Here is a 20,000-nt window from a genome sequence, read left to right as displayed (position 1 = left end):
CATGTTATAATCTTGCTTCATATTGCTATATCCTACGACTCATCTTATTTCTAACGTTAGAACATACGGGATTTGATTCAGTTTCAATTAAATTTAAGGGAGGGCATTCCTACATAGTTCTTGATTTTATATGATAATTAACTTATCATTATGTTTTATATGATAATTAACTTATCATTATGTTTTATATGATAATTAACTTATCATTATGTTTTATATGATAATTAACTTATCATTATGTTTGAGGTTAATTATAAACCACTTTTCACGTGTATCCAACCTCTCAATTTTAATTATACTGTTATAACATGTTTGTTTATTTATTTCGTGTTAGTTTATATTTTATTTATTTTATTTAATTATCTGTTAGATTCGTATTTGTTACTTGGTTTCCGCATTCCAGATGTCGGCTGTTTTAATCATTGCCGTTCTTTGTATGGTGTCAATCTTTGTTTTATTCCAATTTGTACTAGTTATTTTCCCGACGTTTTCGAAACTAAACCTAGTGCTCCTACAATTATCGTATTATTTTCTTCGTGTTCCAGGACTAATCACATATGCCATCATCAAAGATTTTTCTTTGAGAACAACTTGTGACTTTCTCTGGAGTGAATGACAACAAGCTCTTCCAGATTTCCAGAACTCTCTACCTCTTTCGATAGCATTTGCAGATGAATTTGCATTATTGCAACAGCCGTTTACCATTGATTTCTCGTTTGCAGCGACTATTGGTCTTTACTGGAATTTGGGTTGCAATAAGCCTGCCAAAGGTTCCAGTCCTCTTCATACTTATCCAGCAGAGGTCTGGCTAGTGCTTTCTCTCTTCGGTCTTTCCATCCTCCTTGATCCTCTTCAACTATTTGGTATAGTGCTAGTTGATACTGCCTCCTTTTATGTGGGTGGGGTATTAACTTACGATTGTACTGTTTTAGTTTTCTTGCTTTCATGTGGTGTTCCTTTCTATATATCTGGCTAGTGCCTGGAGTTCATGTGTTGTTTCCACATTCAAGGGTTTTCGTTAATATTTCAGCTGTTTTTCAATAGTATTTCATTATTGTTAACCATTGTATTTTCTCAGCTATCTTTCTGATTCCAATCTCTCCCATTCTTTTTTCGAAGTTTTTCGGTATTGTTCCTAGTGCTCCTACTATTATTCGTGTATCTTGACTTTCTGGCCAGTTTTGTGTATTTGCTTCGCATCTCCATTTCCTTGAGCACTCTGTGGTCCGTGGGAACAGCAAAATCTACAATCTGGCAGGACTTTTCCTTCTTGTTAACTAGTATCACATCTGGTATTCTTTCTTGGATAGGTTTATCTGTTTGTCCATCAACGTCCCATAGGATTTTTCCATTTTATATTATTATTGGCAGCTCACATGGAGCTTTCACACAAGTCGATAAACGATCTGATTGGAAACCTGTAGTGTCCTGTGGAAGCTGAGTGACAACAAGTCTCCCCAGACGTCCAGCTCTCTCCACCTCCTTCGATAGCATTTGCAAATGAATTCATCGCAACAGCCTCTTACCATTGATTTCTCGCCGGCGGTGGCCATTGGTTTATACTGGAATTTGAGTGGCACTCAGCCTCCCCAAGGTCCCAGTTCTCTTTGTGCTTGTCCAGCCGAGGTCTGGCTAGCGCTCTCTTCTCGGCTCTTTAGTATCACTTTTTTATTGGGGGAAGCGGTGATGAAATAAGGGGGGGATGCATGATGGGGGTGTAGAACTTGTAGATATGCAGCTTTGGTGTTCTTCATTCCCTGTAACGCTTATTCGTTATATTGTCTTCTTGTATTATTCTCCGCATTTAAGGGTTTTCCTTAATATTTCAGTCGTTTTCATTATCGTTAGCCATTGTACTTTTGCAGTTATTCCTCTGATTCCAATTTCTGACATTCTTGTTTTCGAAGTTTTTCGGAATTGTTCCTAGTGCTCTTACTATTATTGGTACTATTTTGATTTTCTTCATCATCCAAATCTCTTTTAACTCTCTGGCTAGCTCTGTGTATTTGCTTCGTTTCTCCTTTTCTTTCATACTCACCCTCTGGTCAGCTGGGACAGCAAAGTCTATGATTTGACAGGATTTTTCTTTCTTGTTAATTATTATGACATCTGGTCTTCTTGCTTGGATGGGTTTGTCCATCTGTATGTCCATATGCCATAGGATTTTGTGGTTCTCGTTTTCAAGTGCTGTTGCGGGTTTATGCTTGTACCATTTGTCTGTACACTCAAAATGCAGTCGTTTGCACAATTCCCAGTGCACTGCCCTCCCCACTTGGTCATGCCTGTTTTTGTATTCCTTTTGGGCCAGTTTGCTGCATTCACTTAATATATGGTTTATCATTTCGTCTCTTTGTCCACATAGTTTGCATTTGCTGGTTTCTTGTGTTTTATCGATCCTTGCTTTGATATGCTTGATTCTTATCGAGTTATCTTGTGCTGCAGTTATTAGAGATTCAGTTTCTTGGTTTATATGTCCTTTTTGCATCCATGTCCAGGTGTTTTCATTATTCTCATCTTTTGTCATTCTTATGAATCTTCCGTGGAGTTGTTTCTCTTCCCATTTCTTTTTTCTCGTTTTGTCATTTGTCTCTCTGTTTTCTGTTTTGTTATTTTTTTTCAGTGTCTCTCGCTGCCATAATTATCCTTTCAGTGTTTTGCATTATGTATTTTTCTAGTTCTTTTTTCGTATTCTTCACACATTCTTCTATACAGATCAGTCCTCTTCTTTTCACGTAGAGTCTGTCAATATCGTCCTTTGGATGTAGTGCATTATACATGGTCATGAGTTTCCTGGTTTTCTGGTCGAGTTGTCTCAGTTCTTCTTTTGTCCACCCTATAAACGGTCCACAGTATCTTACTAGTGATACTTCCCATGTATTTATACCTTTTATTAGGTTTCTGCTATATAATTTCGTTTCCAGGAGTTTTCTTGTTCTCCTGAGGTATTCCTTTCCAATTTTCTCTTTCATTTCTGTTGCTCTGATGGTGTCCGCTTTCAGAATTCCTAAGTATTTATAGTCGTCTTGTTCCCCTAGTGCCCTCATTATTATCATTATTATTATTATTAGTAGTAGTAGTAGTAGTAGTAGTAGTAGTAGTAGTAGTAGTAGTAGTAGTAGTAGTAGCAGGATATAGTATCTGGTATGGCAATCAGCCTGGTCGGGTTGATCCAGCTTCCTCAGAAGGAGGAAGTTTCTATAAAATATTAAATTCACAATCAGTTCCCCGTTAAATGCATATCTCATCTATGTGAGATTACGATGTTGGTTTCTGCGGTGTTGTTTGCGAGGGGGGGGGGGTCGCCATCCTCCCAATGGTTACCAATCTGTAACCAGGCTCAACATCTCTTCACTTCAGCGATCTGACTAGAATCGCTGTCATCATGCCACTATATGCTGTCACTTGGCAAACATATAGGAACATATACCAACATCAACACATTTTCTCGCTTCAAATTACACATAAATATTAAAAAAAACAATATTTTATTCTGATATCTCTTGAAAAGGGAAATATTTGTTTGAAGTAGTTGAGTGGTTTTGGCTACGTGATCCAGTAATGTAATCTAGTAAGTCGCCTTAATAAATGGTTTATTGTAGTCGTAGATTTAGGTTTTCGGCGCGCCTTGCAACGTCTCAATCAGACTGATATCCCTTATAGCTTTTAGATCACTTAAAAAATAAAAATACTAATGTTGGCTGGGCAATGCTAGATTTTGTGAATAGCTACAATGTAAGCAAAAAACCAGCCTGGACTCCTAGATATTGACTGGAGATGATGTCAATGGCCAGACAGAGGAAACAATGAAAATATCTATCAATATAAACACACACACACGCGCGCTCGCGCGCGCGCGTGCGCAACAAAGAACAAACACCGAGAGGCAACTCAAGCAAACGCATGTGCGGCTGCAATTCGTCGCAAATTCGCCAACTCCATCCGTTGCTATCTCTATCTTTTTATGTGTGTGCGTGTGTGTGTGTGTGTGTGTCTCTCTCTCTCTCTCTCTCTCTCTCTCTCTCTCTCTCTCTCTCTCTCTCTCTCTCTCGCATCATGCTACTTGTCACAAGTACGAGTTGAAGTGTCAAATAAAGACAGCGTTTTCATAAACTGACTGATCCGGTGAGTTATTAAAAAATATGCTCCGTACGTATTCGGAAAAAGTGCAGCTGACATTTTTCTACAAAAATAATATAACAGTAATAATTCAGTAAGCTTATGATTGCATACACTTGAATCTATACTGCATTACGTCCCTTAGTGTTACATTCAAAGGCATCGCTATACATCGAGTTATCGAAACAGAGACATAAGGCGTATTATTTTATTGTGGTAGTAGGAGGAATAGTATACATTTGTTTTTCAAATTTAATCGTTTGAAAGATGTTATTAACTATGAATATATATTTTATAATTTCAGTTTCGCCAGGCAATAGCAAGCAAATACCACCGTTTAGTGGATTTACGGTCAACAGATCGAACGATCCTCAACAAATCGAAGCGAACACAGGTTTGTTCAATTAATATTAAACTTATCTATCGATTTATATCGTCATAAGAAAAATTATTGATGTAAATAAAAATTGAAAGAATTGCAATATTTTTAAATCTATTAAAAATTCAAGTGAGGAATTATAATAAAGAAAAATCTTTAACCCATGGATTTTCAAAGACAGGAACTTTTTATCAGAGGATAGATATGAATTTGAATATGTATAAAATAAATATTATTGTGAACTAAAAAGCATTTTCATTAGAATAACAGATCAAAGAATCAATCAAATCAATCTATAAATTATACAGGTTATAAAAAAATATTTTTTAATGATTAAGCACGGAAGAGTTGGCAGTATGATATATGAACAAAAAAAAAGATATTATACAAGTCAATCAATTAATCAAATAATAATCTGGTAAGACAAACTGAAGAATCTGTGTGCTGCAAAAGATTGGGGATATGTACGATATGAAAATGTAGAATTTAGGAAAACTCGTCTCCGGAAAACTCGTCTCCGGAAAACTCGTCTCCGGAAAACTCGTACCCGGAAAACTCGTCCCCTTTCGCTAGGTAGGAAAACTGGTCCCTTATTGAATAAATATCGATTGAAAACACATTTTATGATCGTTCTTGAAGGAGATATTGTTTTTGAAAATAGACTATAGCGCCCCCCCCCCTAATATTTTTTTTTAAATATTTTTACTTGTTTAATATTTGTTTTGTTTTTTTAGATAAAATCGATTTTCTAAATGTCCGTTTTCTACCTAACTGGCTAAGTTCTTAGTGGTTTCACTTATTTTAAAGCGTTTATTATGTTCATAGACGAGACCGCATATTTTTTTTTATATTAATATAAAAAGAATTTACTTATTTACTGTTGTTTATAAAAGGGTAAAATCGATTTTTCTACCTCGCCGATTATGTTTTTTGTTGCTTAATTTATTTGGAATCGTTTATTCGGTAAAGAAAACAAACAAAAAACTTGTCGAGTGTTACGTGAGAACGAGAAATAATGTCCGACATGAGGGTATATCACATCTTAGGGGTCTTGATAATCGCTAAAAAATAGAAAATTAAAGAAATTACTGAGGGAGATTTGGTTTTTAAAAGAAAATAATAAATTTTAATATTTTTTAAAATATAATTTAGAGACAGGGGGGGTAAAAACTATATCTCCCTCCGAAAAACAACCAACAAAAAATGAAATTAAAAAGATTCTTGATAAACGATAGCGGAGTTTTCAATAAAATTGATTAATAAATTTATTTAGTGATTACTTTTTCTCTGAATGATTGATTTTAGAATTTTGAAGTAAAAATTAAAAAAAATAAAAATGAGTTAACGAGAGAGCACATGGCATCTCTCGCGCCAAAAAAATATTTCGCTTTTGATTTATTAGTAAATTACAAAATATTTTTTGTTCTTATTTTAACGATGTTTTTTTTGGAGTAATAAAAACAATAATAAAAAAAAACAACACAAAAAAAAATTAAAAAACAGGGAGCGATTCGATTCTTCGTTACTTTTATGTTTTGGTTTTTTAATTCTGATAGTTTTTTTTTGTTTGTTTTTTGTTATGTTTTTGTTTTCTCTCATACCAAATGCACTCATGCGTTATTTAAAATTATAATTTTGCAAAATTTGACAGGACGACAATAAATGTTGATAATTGATAAAATTAAAAAAGGAAACCATCTTCTAAGCATTATTGTGTCAGACGTGGCAAGAAATTTCTCAAGATGATATTCGTCAATTGATTAATTCTTAGAAAGGTCCTAACATTAAAACCGCAAAGAGAGTGTCAACCAAGTATTAGTTTTAAAATTTGTGACCATTTATTTTCGATTTTGTACTATAAATTATATATCTATTGAAATAAAATGTTTATATGGGTGTATATTCTTTTGTCATGTCTGTGCACACACACACACACACACACACACACACACACACACACACACACACACACACATACCGGATCTAAAGAAAACCAAAATATAAGACATGTACATACATATGAACACACTATATATATATATATATATATATATATATATATATATATATATATATATATATATATATATATACAGGCTCCTTCAGTCTTTGACAGACTATGGATACCCACGAAGGGGTGCCTGTGTGTGAAATTTTTGTGGTAGGAGGTGTGCAATCTTCAACCACACCTCTCCTGAGTCGACATTGTTAAATACCAGTGGCAAATGAAGTGTATGTACAGGACAACTGGAAACAAATGCCGAGATAAGCGGAAAGCACATACAGCCCCTAGAATTCCCAAATGGTCACTCATCTGGTACTAACCAGGCTCAATGTTGCTTAACTTATTATATATATATATATATATATATATATATATATATATATATATATATATATATATATATATATATATATATATATATATAACCCCTACAGAGCAGAGCTCAGATACAATCGATGCCGATCCCCGTGGCTTTATCCATGTTGTCATCTAGTGGTCGAGTTCATCTCCGTCGCCGTCGTCTGCTCATTGTTTCCACCTTTGAATCAGCTTCCAAACGGTCAACTGGGCTGTCTGAAAAATAGACTGCACTCAACACGGCGTTTTCAAACGAAGAAAAAAGTCAAAGCTTAATTGGCTTTTATTAACATAGAGTAATTATTGCTTTCAACTTCAATAACAGTATATACACAACTGGTCTAGTTATGCAAACAGGGACTGGCGGTTTCTTTAACAAAGTACTCCCTTTTTATATTGTCAGTATACGGGGAAGAATCAGTTCACAGAGGCGCATATTGGGAGAAGTGCGTACCGCCAAGGCGTGTGGCAAAAATCTCTGTCGATCTTTTCTTCACCTTTTTTTATCAATATCGGTTAGTTGCAATCCCCACCTCTCTCAATATGTCAAGAATTAGCGACCAACCAATCAGCGGCCGCTGCCTTTGTTTCGATGTTCAATTAATGTCCCTCTGAACTCTGAACGCCCCGGGTCGCAGAAGAAAAAGATAAGAAAATAATAAAAAGACCTTTAACATTATTGAAGAGAAAAAAGGGTTTTCAGGTTTTAACGAGCCTCGTCACCTCCATCACTCCTTCTACCACGATCCCAGACTAAATTACCACGTCAGTAAAGCAATAAATGTCCACACGCCAGGAAGGGTGGGTTGTCACGGTCGATTACCACTCAACGGGTCCCGTTGACCCGTTTCCATGGTGTTCTTTTATCAACAGATAATCATGATTTCGGCCAAGCCAAAACACCAGGCCCCGTCGGCTGTCATATTCCTTAGACCGGATTTTATGACCTCGGTACTTTAACAACCAATATTCCTGTCTGCTTATCCAATACAATTTCCATTTACGCTCAGCTACTTGACGGCTTGGTGGTCTGTCGAATTTAGGAAAACTCGTCTCGGGAAAACTCGTCTCGGGAAAACTCGTCTCCGGAAAACTCGTCTCCGGAAAACTCGTCTCCGGAAAACTCGTCCCCTTTCGCTAGGTAGGAAAACTGGTCCCTTATTGAATAAATATCGATTGAAAACACATTCTATGATCGTTCTTGAAGGAGATATTGCTTTTTAAAATAGACTATAGCCCCCCCCCCCATAATATTTAAAAAAAAAATATTTTTATTTGTTTAATGTCTTTTTTTTTTTTCAAATAAAATCGATTGTCCGTTTTCTACCTAACTGGCTAAGTTCTTAGTGGTTTCACTTATTTTAAAGCGTTTATTATGTTCATACAAAGTTAATTACAATTTTTTTGGTTCTTATTTTAACGATGTTTTTTGGAGTCATAAAACAATAATAAAAAAAAAAAATTTAAAAACAGGGAGCGATTCGATTCTTCGTTACTTTTTTGTTTTGGTTTTTTAATTATGATAGTTTTTTGTTGTTATGTTTTTGTTTTCTCTCATACCAAATGCACTCATGCGTTATTTAAAATTATAATTCTATCAATTATCCACATTTATTGTCGTCCTGTCAAATTTTGCAAAAATTAACTAATGAATTAAAAGCGAAATATTTTTTTGGCGCGAGAGATGCCATGTGTTAACAATCTCTCGTTAACTCATTTTTAATTTTTTTAATTTTTACTTCAAAATTCTAAAATCAATCATTCAGAGAAAAAGTAATCACTAAATAAGTTTATTAATCGATTTTATTGAAAACTCCGCTATCGTTTATCAAGAATCTTTTTAATTTCATTTTTTGTTGGTTGTTTTTCGGAGGGAGATATAGTTTTACCCCCCCTCTCTCTAAATTATATTTTAAAAAATATTAAACTTTGGGTTTGTATTACTGTACACATAGATTCGAAAAAAGTAGTTAAAAAACAAATATATAACAAATATATAACAAATAAATGTTATCAAAGGCAAGATAAGTTACTTTTCTACCAAACTGGATATAATTCTCGTGTTTTTATTCAATTTAACATGTTTATTCAGCTCGAAAAACATGCAGTGTTTACCAATGTATTGGAAAATTCAAAATGGCGGCCGACTCTCTCTTAAACACGGTAAGTTCGGGAAAAGGTGTTATAAATAATAAACTAGACAAAATACTGTTAGAAATTTGCTCAATATATATTACCGTGACATAGGTTGACATATATTCGGTGTTTTTTTAATAGTATTTTGTCTAGTTTATTATTTATAACACCTTTTCCCGAACTTACCGTGTTTAAGAGAGAGTCGGCCGCCATTGTGAATTGTCCAATACATCGGTAAACACTGTATGTTTTTCGAGCTGAATAAACATGTTACATTGAATAAAAACACGAAAAATATATCCAGTTTGGTAGGAAAGCAACTTATCTTGCCTTTGATAACATTTATTTGTTACATATTTGCTTTTTGACAACTTTTTCGAATCTATGTGTACAGTAATACAAACCCAAATCGATTTTACCCTTTTATAACAACAGTAAATAAGTAAATTCTTTTTATATTAGTATAAAAAAATATGCGGTCTCGTTTATGAACATAATAAACGCTTTAAAATAAGTGAAACCACTAAGAACTTAGCCAGTTAGGTAGAAAACGGACACTTAGAAAATCGATTTTATTTTAAAAAAAAATAAATAAAAAACATTAAACAAGTAAAAAAAATTTTTTTAAATATTATGGGGGGGGGGGCTATAGTTATTTTAAAAAAACAATATCCCCTTCAAGAACGATCATAAAATATGTTTTCAATCGATATTTATTCAATAAGGGACCAGTTTTCCTACCTAGCGAAAGGGGACGAGTTTTCCCGAGACGAGTTTTCCGAAGACGAGTTTTCCCGAGACGAGTTTTCCCGAGACGAGTTTTCCCGGGACGAGTTTTCCGGGAACCGGTCTGTCAATTAACATTCGTGTCCTGGCTGTTCTGCTTAGGAATTATTTTTATGACTTTCAGTCCAGCGTAAATACTTCTCGGCTATCCATCCTTGGGGGGGGGGGGGGGCGATCATTTTGATCATCTATCAAGAACAAATTTATTCTTTAAAACATCATCATCATCATCATCATTAGAATTCCACCGTGCGAATTCCCCTGAATTCGTGTCAATGGGGCCACCTAGACGACAGACTGTCTCTTAATCAACTGACATGGTTATTGGTTCTCCCAGCGTCGCCCAGCCCTCATCGATTCACACACACACACACACACACACACACACACACACACACACACATATATATATATATATATATATATATATATATATATATATATATATATATATATATACAATCATGCATCTTTTTTAATATATAGGCGAATATTTATATTTATTTTTTTATAACGTCTTACATCTGCTTCATTCTGCGCATATATATATATATATATATATATATTATTATATATATATATATATATATATTATTATATATATATATTATTATATATATATATTCATATCTTTTTAGAAACATTATTGGTAACATATATGCATGCATATTTCTGCTGCCACACCTTAAGTAAAGCAGCATCTTTAGGCCAAGTTTTTTACCAGGAAAAAAACTGCATAATAGTTTCAGTAAAATATTCTTTTTATATATTCCTTTATTATAATGAAATAAAAATAATCGATTATTATTACTTTTTTTCTCAGTCATCACAGCTAAGAGAACAATCGTCGAACTACGTAAGTAGCCTTTTAATTTGATATCATTTCCCTATGTAATCAAAATCGAACCAAATGCGACATTTATAATACGTTCTGATATAAAAAAAAAAAGTGATAATTTTACTCTTACGTTCAGATGTCCTCTCACTGTTCCTCATTAAAAAAAACGGTTTGATCGGCTAATTATTTTTTTCATAGTTTTTATAAACTTGTAATAATTATAAAAAATTATTAACCCCGATATAATTGTTTGACTACATTCCTATATGGTGTCACTTTTACGTCACCGGTATACTAAAAAAATAAAGTGGTTGGCTATAGTTTAGAGTGTGTGGACTTTTGATTTACTTTCGGAAGCCTTGTAACTCTTACTTCCCTTATTTTTTTCCTTCAGTCCTTACATTCTATGAGCAATGTTTCTGACAAAGGGGAAAGAATTGCTGTTTTCTGGATCAAAAGCCCATCTATCAAGCATTTATTGTTAGTAAATTTTTAATCATGAAGTACTATTTTTTGTAGTTTTTTGTATCAAGTGGCTCCATGCCTTGTCTTGAGCGATTTCCATATAAAGGGCTCCTTTTTCATTAGCCACTATAACGAAGTGTTAAGAATAGCGCAAATCGTTTCTACCTACCCATAATCCCCGCTTCATAATGTTGAATGCTAAGCAAAGAGAAATCAATATCTTTTAGATCCTTTGGTATGACTCGACCTAGTATCGAATGCTTATCTCCTTGGCCATTAACTAGGCACCGCCAAAACTGGGGGGGGGGGGGGCAGGTAAGTACTTTTTGACGGACCGTCTTTTTAAAAATCTACCAAAAATCAGGTAATTATCCAATCAATACGAAATTTTCAGCGATTATTAAGGGAAGAATGAACTTTATAACAGTGTACTTATTTTTCATAAACGATATTTATATATATATTTTATTTGTTTACACCCCCCCCCTTGTTTTGAAGTGGGAACAAATATGCTTAAAATAATCATCTGAAACTAAACAAAACATATTCCGTTGTTGTAAGGGACAGGATTATAGATTAAAAAAAAAAAAAAAAAAAAAACAATTATTTACATACCTTATTTTGACGTCTGAATATCAGAACTTTGATTGTGTTTAATTATTCCGCTTTTGACTTTTGGAGTGTGAAATTCGGTGAATATGTTAAGTAAAATAATTAATTTAAGCTAAGCAAAAAAAAAAAAAAATTTTTTAAATATTTATACGAAAAAAGCCATTTTAAAATCTTTGATAAATAAATTAATATTTTTTTTTAGCGAGCCGAATAATGCATGACCATTATTAAACAGGGAATTCTTTAAAGAATCGATACAAAAAAAAATCGATAAATATTGTGCCCTTTGTGTTAAAAAATATCATCAGTTTTTCGATCCCATTTGATAACGTTTGCCGCCTTTCGACTACGGTTGATCATACGCGCTGAAATAATTTTGTTGAATCTCCATGACTGCCAAAACCGGTGCAAGCGTGAATCAGTACAATTTATGTTGGTCAACACTCACATAGAAACGAGACGTTTCTCTTTTCATTGCGAGACAAAATTATGGATGGTAAATAAAAATTAATTTTTATTATTACACGTGTTTATTTTTATTTTACCGAAACTATAGCGGACATTTGTTCGTCCGTCTGCCATAAACGAAACTTTATAGTGAAAAATTAATTTTAAACTAGAAACAGTACTTTTTTATACTGCGAAAAATACGCACCGTAAAAAAATGGTTAAACCTTAGGTGAAAGCGCAGAATAGTTGAACCCCCCCCCATGTTAAGAATGGCATTCTAAATAAAGTTATTATTTTAGTATGGCCCGTACACTTGCAGTGTCAAAATTACACAAAAGGAAGCTTAGAATAAATTATTGTCAAATTGCCGATGTTGTCCAACGATGCACTTGTTTTTCTAAAGTTGATTTAAATTGGTTTTCGGGTGTGTTATGACTGAATATCACACTTAAAATTGTGAATTATGCGTGAATCTCTTGAAAAACCTGTCAGAAAGAAGCCCCCCCCCCATTTTGGGGAGCCTGAGCCCCCCCCCCCACGCGTACACATTAAAAAGCAGACTCATCAAAATGGTCACCCATCTGGTACTGGCTAGCCTCAGGGTTGCTTATGTAGTTTAGTTTAATTTTTATTCTGCTTTGAATTCCACCCCCCCCCATTAGGAGAGCCTGACCCCCCACACACATACACATAAAAACCAAACTCATCAAAATGGTCACCCATCTGGTACTGGCCAGCCTCGGGGTTGCTTATGTAGTCAAAAAACCCTACAGTTCTTCCTCGTTCAATGAAGGAGAAATCTTTCTAAACTGGGTCAATTTCAATTTTTATTCTGCTTTACCCCCCCCCCATTTTTGGGAGCCTAACCCCCACACATACACATTAAAAACCAAACTCATCAAAATGGTCACCCATCTGGTACTGGCCAGCCTCAGGGTTGCTTATGTAGTTTAGTTTTTATTCTGTTTTAAATCCCCCCCATTTTGGGGAGCCTGCGCCCCCCACACGCGTACACATTAAAAAGCAAACTCATCAAAATGGTCACCCATCTGCCAGATGGGCCATCTGGTACTGACTAGCCTCAGGGTTGCTTATGTAGTTTAGTTTAATTTTTATTCTGCTTTGAATTCCACCCCACCCACCCCCATTTGGGGGAGCCTGACCCCCCCACACACACACACATACACATTAAAAACCAAACTCATCAAAATGCTCACCCATCTGGTACTGGCCAGCCTCGGGGTTGCTTATGTAGTCAAAAAACCCTACAGTTCTTCCTCGTTCAATGAAGGAGAAATCTTTCTAGACTGGGTCAATTTTAATTTTTATTCTGCTTTACCCCCCCCCCCATTTTTGGGAGCCTAACCCCCACACATACACATTAAAAACCAAACTCATACAAATGGTCACCCATCTGGTACTGGCCAGCCTCAGCGTTAATAATACATTGAAATTTTCGTCACTGAAAAATAAGTTTTATTTGGCCTGTTTGGTCTTCCATAGTTTGCTTTTTATTAAACACGAACGTAAATATTCTCGATATGGACTCTATATGGACGCGAAGTAACTGGTTGCCTATATGAATAAGTGGAATTATTTGAAATCCAGGTACTTATATTATAATATTTTTGCATATATTCATAGAAAATCACCCTAAATCTTAGTTAGACTAAAAATAAACAACTTAATTCTTTCAAAAACCTTTTTTTATATAAATATTTATATATGCTTTTTGTGCAAGACAAAAAATGTCAATTAACTTTTGGGGAAATTTTAACATTTAAAATTTAATTAAAAATAGCAGAAAAAGTTTTACATTATTCAGCTTTCTATATGATAAAATTCAGGGTTTTATCTTTCTGGAAAAAAAAGTTACTCAGAAATCATGGTTTATAATAAATGTAATTTCGTTTTAAAAAACAACAACAACTTAATTTTTCGGCCATTTTTGGCGGTGCCTACCATTAACGATTCACCCTTAACATTAAGCCAAATAGATCGAGTATACTAAATACTATAAGTAATAATCCATTGTAACATTGGGTAGCCAGATATGTTACATAACTCACTATATCCGTATGTCTGTTTGTCTCCATTTTTCAATGTGCATCTCCTCCAAGACATAAGGTCACAAGATAGCACAAGGCGAGTCAAATGATTTGTTTGTGGACCACTATATATATATATATATATATATATATATATATATATATATATATATATATATATATATATATATATATATATGTACTAGCAAGCTGCCCGGCATTGCCCGGTTGTAAAATATGCATAAATATTATATCTTAGTTAATACAGAAACTGAGACATGTGTATGCAAGTATTGATTTTTCTAAACCGTTCACTTCTTGTAAGTAAAAAAGGAAAAAATACTCGAGCTGAGATTGAAACCAAAATCTAAAGTGAGTGAGTCAAGTACGATAACCAGTAGATCAGCGTGACAGGACCTTCAAGATATGTTTTCAAACAATACTTATTATTGACATAAGTAATCTTTAATTTGAACTATTCACGCATGCGCATTGCAAAAAAGTGAAAATCCGATTACTCCCACGTACCAGTTCTTTTTACCCCTTAGCAACCCTTTTTTCCGAATGAAAAGGGATTAAAACGTTTTCCATATGTCAGAATAATCTATATGCCAAATTTCCAGTCTGTAAATAAAAAAACTCATTGAGTATATAGGTTGAGAAGTGTCCTCACACACACATTCTCACTTTATAAATAGCTGTTTAAGTGGTCAAAATTGGAACTTGACAGGCTTAACTTAAAGTGCTCTTGTACTCATGTGCAAATATTGTTGTATACGTTAAAATCGGTTCATTTTTAACTACTTCTTATCTGTCTGACGATAGCTCAAATGCTAATGAGTAAGGCTAGAGCTCTAAATGTTTTGGTTTCGACCTTAGCTGATTGCACTCAAGTCATTTTTTTTTTCTTTTAAATTACTAATAAATATTGTGTAGACTATACTAATCAATAGAGAATTGGCTCTAAATAATAAATACGAAACCAGCATAAACTAAAATATCATATTTAAGTGTATTTTACGACCGGACAATGCCGGACGCCCATCTAGTCATAATCTATTGCAGTATCTATTCTGTCAAAAATGACGGAGATCAGTCAAGTATTACAAACTGTATATTTCACAATAAAATTTATTTACATCAACAATATTTTATATCTACGATCGTTTATTGCTATTTTGATGGTTGATTGAAGGGTCATCTGTTTTCGTTATTGCTATCCGTTGTATCTTCTTAGCCTTCCCCCGGATTCCAATTTCCCCCATTCTTTTTTTTTAAGTGTTTTTAATTCTTTATTTTTATATAATTTTCAGGACAATGTTGTATTCGATGCATCTGAGGAGCCAGATACTGATTACCGTAATGTTGAGGTAACTAATTAAGCACAGTTTTCAAAACATTATTAAAAGCCTCTAACAACATCTCAGGAAGAGATCAAACTGTAAGTGTGGGCAAAACCGCTAAAGAGTAACCGTCATTCAACTGTTATTTAAATGACCCTTTCCAAAGCCCCTTAGTCCTTAGCTCGAACCCCCACCCCCTGGCCCCATATAAGACAAGCTTTCAAGAACAAGGGTGTAACGATCACAAGTTGTCATGGCCACAAAAGCTAAACATCTGCGAATATGGAGAGGAAGGCCATGTGATGGAATATTGCCTTGTCTACATTCTACTGCTTAAACAAGCATATATATTGCCTTGTCTACATTCTACTGCTTAAACAAGCATATATAACAATGATGCAAAGTAACAAGTGAATACCTGCCGTATAAGCACATGCTTCTAAGAGACGCAAAGAAGAAAAAAATATATTTTCTTACTAAAAGATAATATTATTTAATTATTGTGAGTTCAAATTTTTTCAATATTTTGGCAAATAATTTGCTTTTTGTGATGTGAAAGTGGCGACTAACCTGGACTGTCAGATGTTGATATGGCCTGATACTTCTTCATCCGAGAAATTCGTGCAGCTTTATTCTCAGAAATCTACACGTTCGTTAATGTGATTTGGCAAGGGAATAGCTCAGTTATAACTTTTGCCCAAGTTGGAAAAATGCTAAAAACAATGGGTGTACAGAGGACACACCAGATATAGATAAACGATAATATCTATTTCTGTTGTATTATATAAAAGGAACTTTGTGTGCGTGTAGGTTCTTTCCTTATGAACGCCGAAACGTCTTGGCCGATTGTTATGAAATTTCACACAAATGTACTTTATGCATCTGGTAGTGTTCTTAGATAGGTTTTGTATCGGAATATATTCAATAAATATCGATAATTTATAATCGAAAATATCCCATGAAAGAAGGAACAGGCGATTTTGATCAAAGTTAGCACCTAATGCAGCCCACTATAAGTGCATTTGAGAAGTTTTATTACCACACAAATGCTCGGTATATAAAATTAATAGCGGGTTCTTTGCTATGACAAGGGCGCGTTCGAAATAAATGTGTCTGTTTAAAGCATAATTAAACCATGATACTTAACTTTTGCATTTTTAACTTTAATTCAAGCCATTATATATAAAAAAAAATAATTTTATATAAATTAACAGTAGGTTTTCTACAGTGCAATGTAGACCACAATGTATTGTGGACTAAGTAATTACGGGGAAGCATATGAAGCTTCCTCCTGGTACACAGTGATGGGTCTCCAACTAGAGCAAGCAATCAATCGATTTGATTGAAAAAAATGGGCGAGTTAGCCGATTTTGTTGACAATAAAAATATAGGAGGGTAAAACAATCGTTGATCATCATTCAATTCTGGACAACGTCGGGTCTCCCTGTTAATGTAGATTAAATTAAACAATAATATAAAAAGTGTTTGCAAAACTAATTGCACTTGCGGTTTTAAGAAATTCAATTATAATAAAAGTTCTTTAACGTCCAGGAAAATAAACGATCCTCTGAATGTTTACATTCAAATTAAGACGTTTCCTTATTTGTTGATTGGACATTCGGTAATAAGAGAGAAAAAAAGTAGTTTTGCGTTCAACCCATTAAAATTGACTTGTCTGTTGATTGGTTAAGGAGAATCATCTTGACTAATCAAATAGGACTTTTTGATACTAAAAAGGGTTGGAAAGAAGATAATTTTTACGAAAGAGAGATAAACTTGTTTGTTATCCTGGTGGCAATTTTATGAGGGTCGTTTAAGAAGTCAAGTTTCTTTTTTTCTTTTTTTTTTTTAATAAAAAAACGTTTAAGACGGGAGTACTACCATTAAAACGAGCGACCTTTTGTGCTCCAGAATGTATTTTTCTACATAATCATCACCATTCTTAATGGAATTTCGTCAGCATCTTTTGATGCTTCGATCGTAAAAGTCAGGAATGCGCTTTCTCACTCATAGCTTTGTCACCACTCTGAAATCAGCAAACCCATCTAACTGTGCTAACTTCAGCTGCATCAGCTTCCTAAACTACAACCAGGCGCCGGTGAATGTTGATCGGTTCTATGTTTTCCTGCATGGAGGAATTCAATGACGCACCTCTACTTCTGATGCTCATCTATGTGACAGGGGTTGCTTTTTTTAGTCTCACACCGTCAATATCTGGAATAGAGAGATGAAACTTTCAGGTTATAAATGCATAAGTCCAATCATCATGACAATGCAATTTACAATCCTATTTGATCCATTCGGGCGAAATAACATATAGGATGCATTATTTTGGAAGGTCATTTGTATATCACACTTAAAGGAATGATCGCTTTTCCCTGTTATGACAGAAAAGATTAATTGTATGTGAAGAATATTCACACAATTTATGATCACGTCTTAATACAGGGCATAGGAATTTTGGTCATTTTATTCATGCTTGAATGTTGAAGTGTTTTCAACGCAGGCGATATTTCCTGACATATCTGCTTATTGCATTGTGGTCGACTGTGCTTTCACATTTCACACAATAACTATTTCGTTAGCTTATTTTTTTTTTACAAGGTGGTCACCACTTATCAAGGCCAGGAAGCCACTCAGGGATAAGGGTTATTGTAAGTACAGTACGTTAGTGTGGATATTTAATAAAGTGTCTACTTAAGGGGGTGGTTAATCAGGAATTTGTTTACGTTGGACTTGAAGACATCCAAGTTGTAGTAAGGTGGGAAGCAGGCAGACGAAACAGAATTCCACAGGCGTGCAGTTCCAAGAAAGAAGCTTTGTTCATGGAATCTACGTTTTGATTTAGGCATAGATAAAGAGAGGGGAAAGTTTTTAACAGTGGATTCAGCTAGACGGGTGTTTTTCGTAAAAGATTGGCGAGGGGGGGACCAGAGATTGGAGTTAAGACGAACACCTGCCATGGAAATAACGATAAAACAAAGATAGGCTTGCAACGTCTCTTCTGTGGGAGAGAGGTTGCTGCTGATCCTGTTGCTACTCCTGTTGCTACTCTTGTTGCTGGTGGGGGTGGTGATGTTGCTGTTAAGCACGTCGGACGTCTCCATAAATCTCACAAAGACGATACCTCAGTTTTGTCTTGACTGCATGGTCTTCCTCGTTGGTCAAAGCTATTCGTTAATCTAAGAGCAGAAAGCTTTCCAGCATCTAGAAACCTCAGCAGTGAAAGGGTGGAATTTTGCTGCTTTTCAGGTTAGTCGAGAGTATGTACATCGAGGAGGGGGGTACAAGTGCTATGCATCAGAGCAGATTTCATTAAAGTACTTGTAAAACAGGCACAGCAATAAAACATTGCGGCAAGTGGAGTTTGGCTGAAAGTGTAGGATCTTTTAGATTTAAGATTGTTTTGGCCGCAGTCTAAAAGGGAGAGACTAGCGATAGATGCACCAGCCTAGATGTGGCAATAATAGTCCATGCATTGGTAAAATGGTGGCTTTGTAGAGGTATAGGATACTCTTAGGTGTGAGTAATATTTCAGAGCGGCCGAGGAAATCCACCATTCCTTGGCAATGTCCTCAATGTATTTGTTCCAATTTTTGTTGCCTATGAATGTTAAGCCAAGGATTTTGAGCGATTATCTTTTAGGTGAGGTGTAATTTGTCATGTCAATCTGTGGTGGAGAAATAAATCTTCAAAAGCTTCAATAAGTAAATTCGTATGAGTCATCGTGATGATGGCTTGATTCTGTTATTAGGATTCTCAAAGGAAAGACTTTGTGAAGATTGTCAGAAAAGTAAGAGTGGTGCTATAGAACCGACAGGATTCGAACTCTGCACACTTAGGTCGCCAGTGCGTGTCGCCATCTGAATCACCACTGTCACACTCAGCAATATATCATGACGTTGGTGCAAAAGATTTTGCAAATTTATAATTTCGTCTTGAAATAAAAAATGCGTGTTTTTTTTAATATTTATTCCTGTAACATCACGTAGACGCACGTATGCAAATGCATACAAAATACAAAATGACGTCACTGTAAGGAAACAGACCATAAAAAGGAGAGGAAGCACATTAGAGAGACGATCATGCGAGAGAGGTCACAGACATGACGAGAAGTCACGTGTGGCGGGAAAATGAGGAAATAAATATCGTTGTTACAAAAAAGTAAGTTTCAGTTATTCTTTGTCTTGGTCTCCTTTGCGACGTAGACTGCATACAATGTGTTGGTTCCCGTGTGTAAACGTGTGAGTACTACATTATATTCATACATCAAAGGCTGTAAATGACCAAGTTCTCTCTGATTCTCTCTCTCCTCTGATCTTGAGCACATGGTACAATGGGGAAAGCGGTGGCTGGTTACTTTTAATGCATCTAAAACCAAGCTTTTATCTTTACATCATCAATGCTCTGATCCCCGTCTGACATCAATTGAAATGAATAGTTCTCCTCTTGGGGAGGCTTCATG

General features: G+C 34.9%; 1 protein-coding gene across 3 annotated transcripts in view; it reads left to right on the top strand.

Moving 5' to 3' along the window:
* Positions 1–20,000, top strand: part of LOC145279653 (adhesion G protein-coupled receptor B3-like) — a 267,375-nt gene that overhangs the window by 225,154 nt on the left and 22,221 nt on the right. For all 3 annotated transcript variants that reach the window (XM_080130888.1, XM_080130886.1, XM_080130887.1), the window contains exons 28-30: positions 4,421–4,510; positions 10,603–10,635; positions 15,506–15,562. In XM_080130888.1, coding sequence (XP_079987014.1) covers positions 4,421–4,510; positions 10,603–10,635; positions 15,506–15,562 — 180 coding nt within the window. The remainder of the gene's footprint in view (positions 1–4,420; positions 4,511–10,602; positions 10,636–15,505; positions 15,563–20,000) is intronic.

Source organism: Euprymna scolopes, chromosome 7 (assembly GCF_053919585.1).
Source record: "Euprymna scolopes isolate OS-2025 chromosome 7, ASM5391958v1, whole genome shotgun sequence".
Lineage (NCBI taxonomy): Eukaryota > Metazoa > Mollusca > Cephalopoda > Sepiida > Sepiolidae > Euprymna > Euprymna scolopes.
The sequence above is the reverse complement of the archived record's forward strand: the minus strand, read 5'-3'. Positions and strand labels throughout refer to the sequence as shown.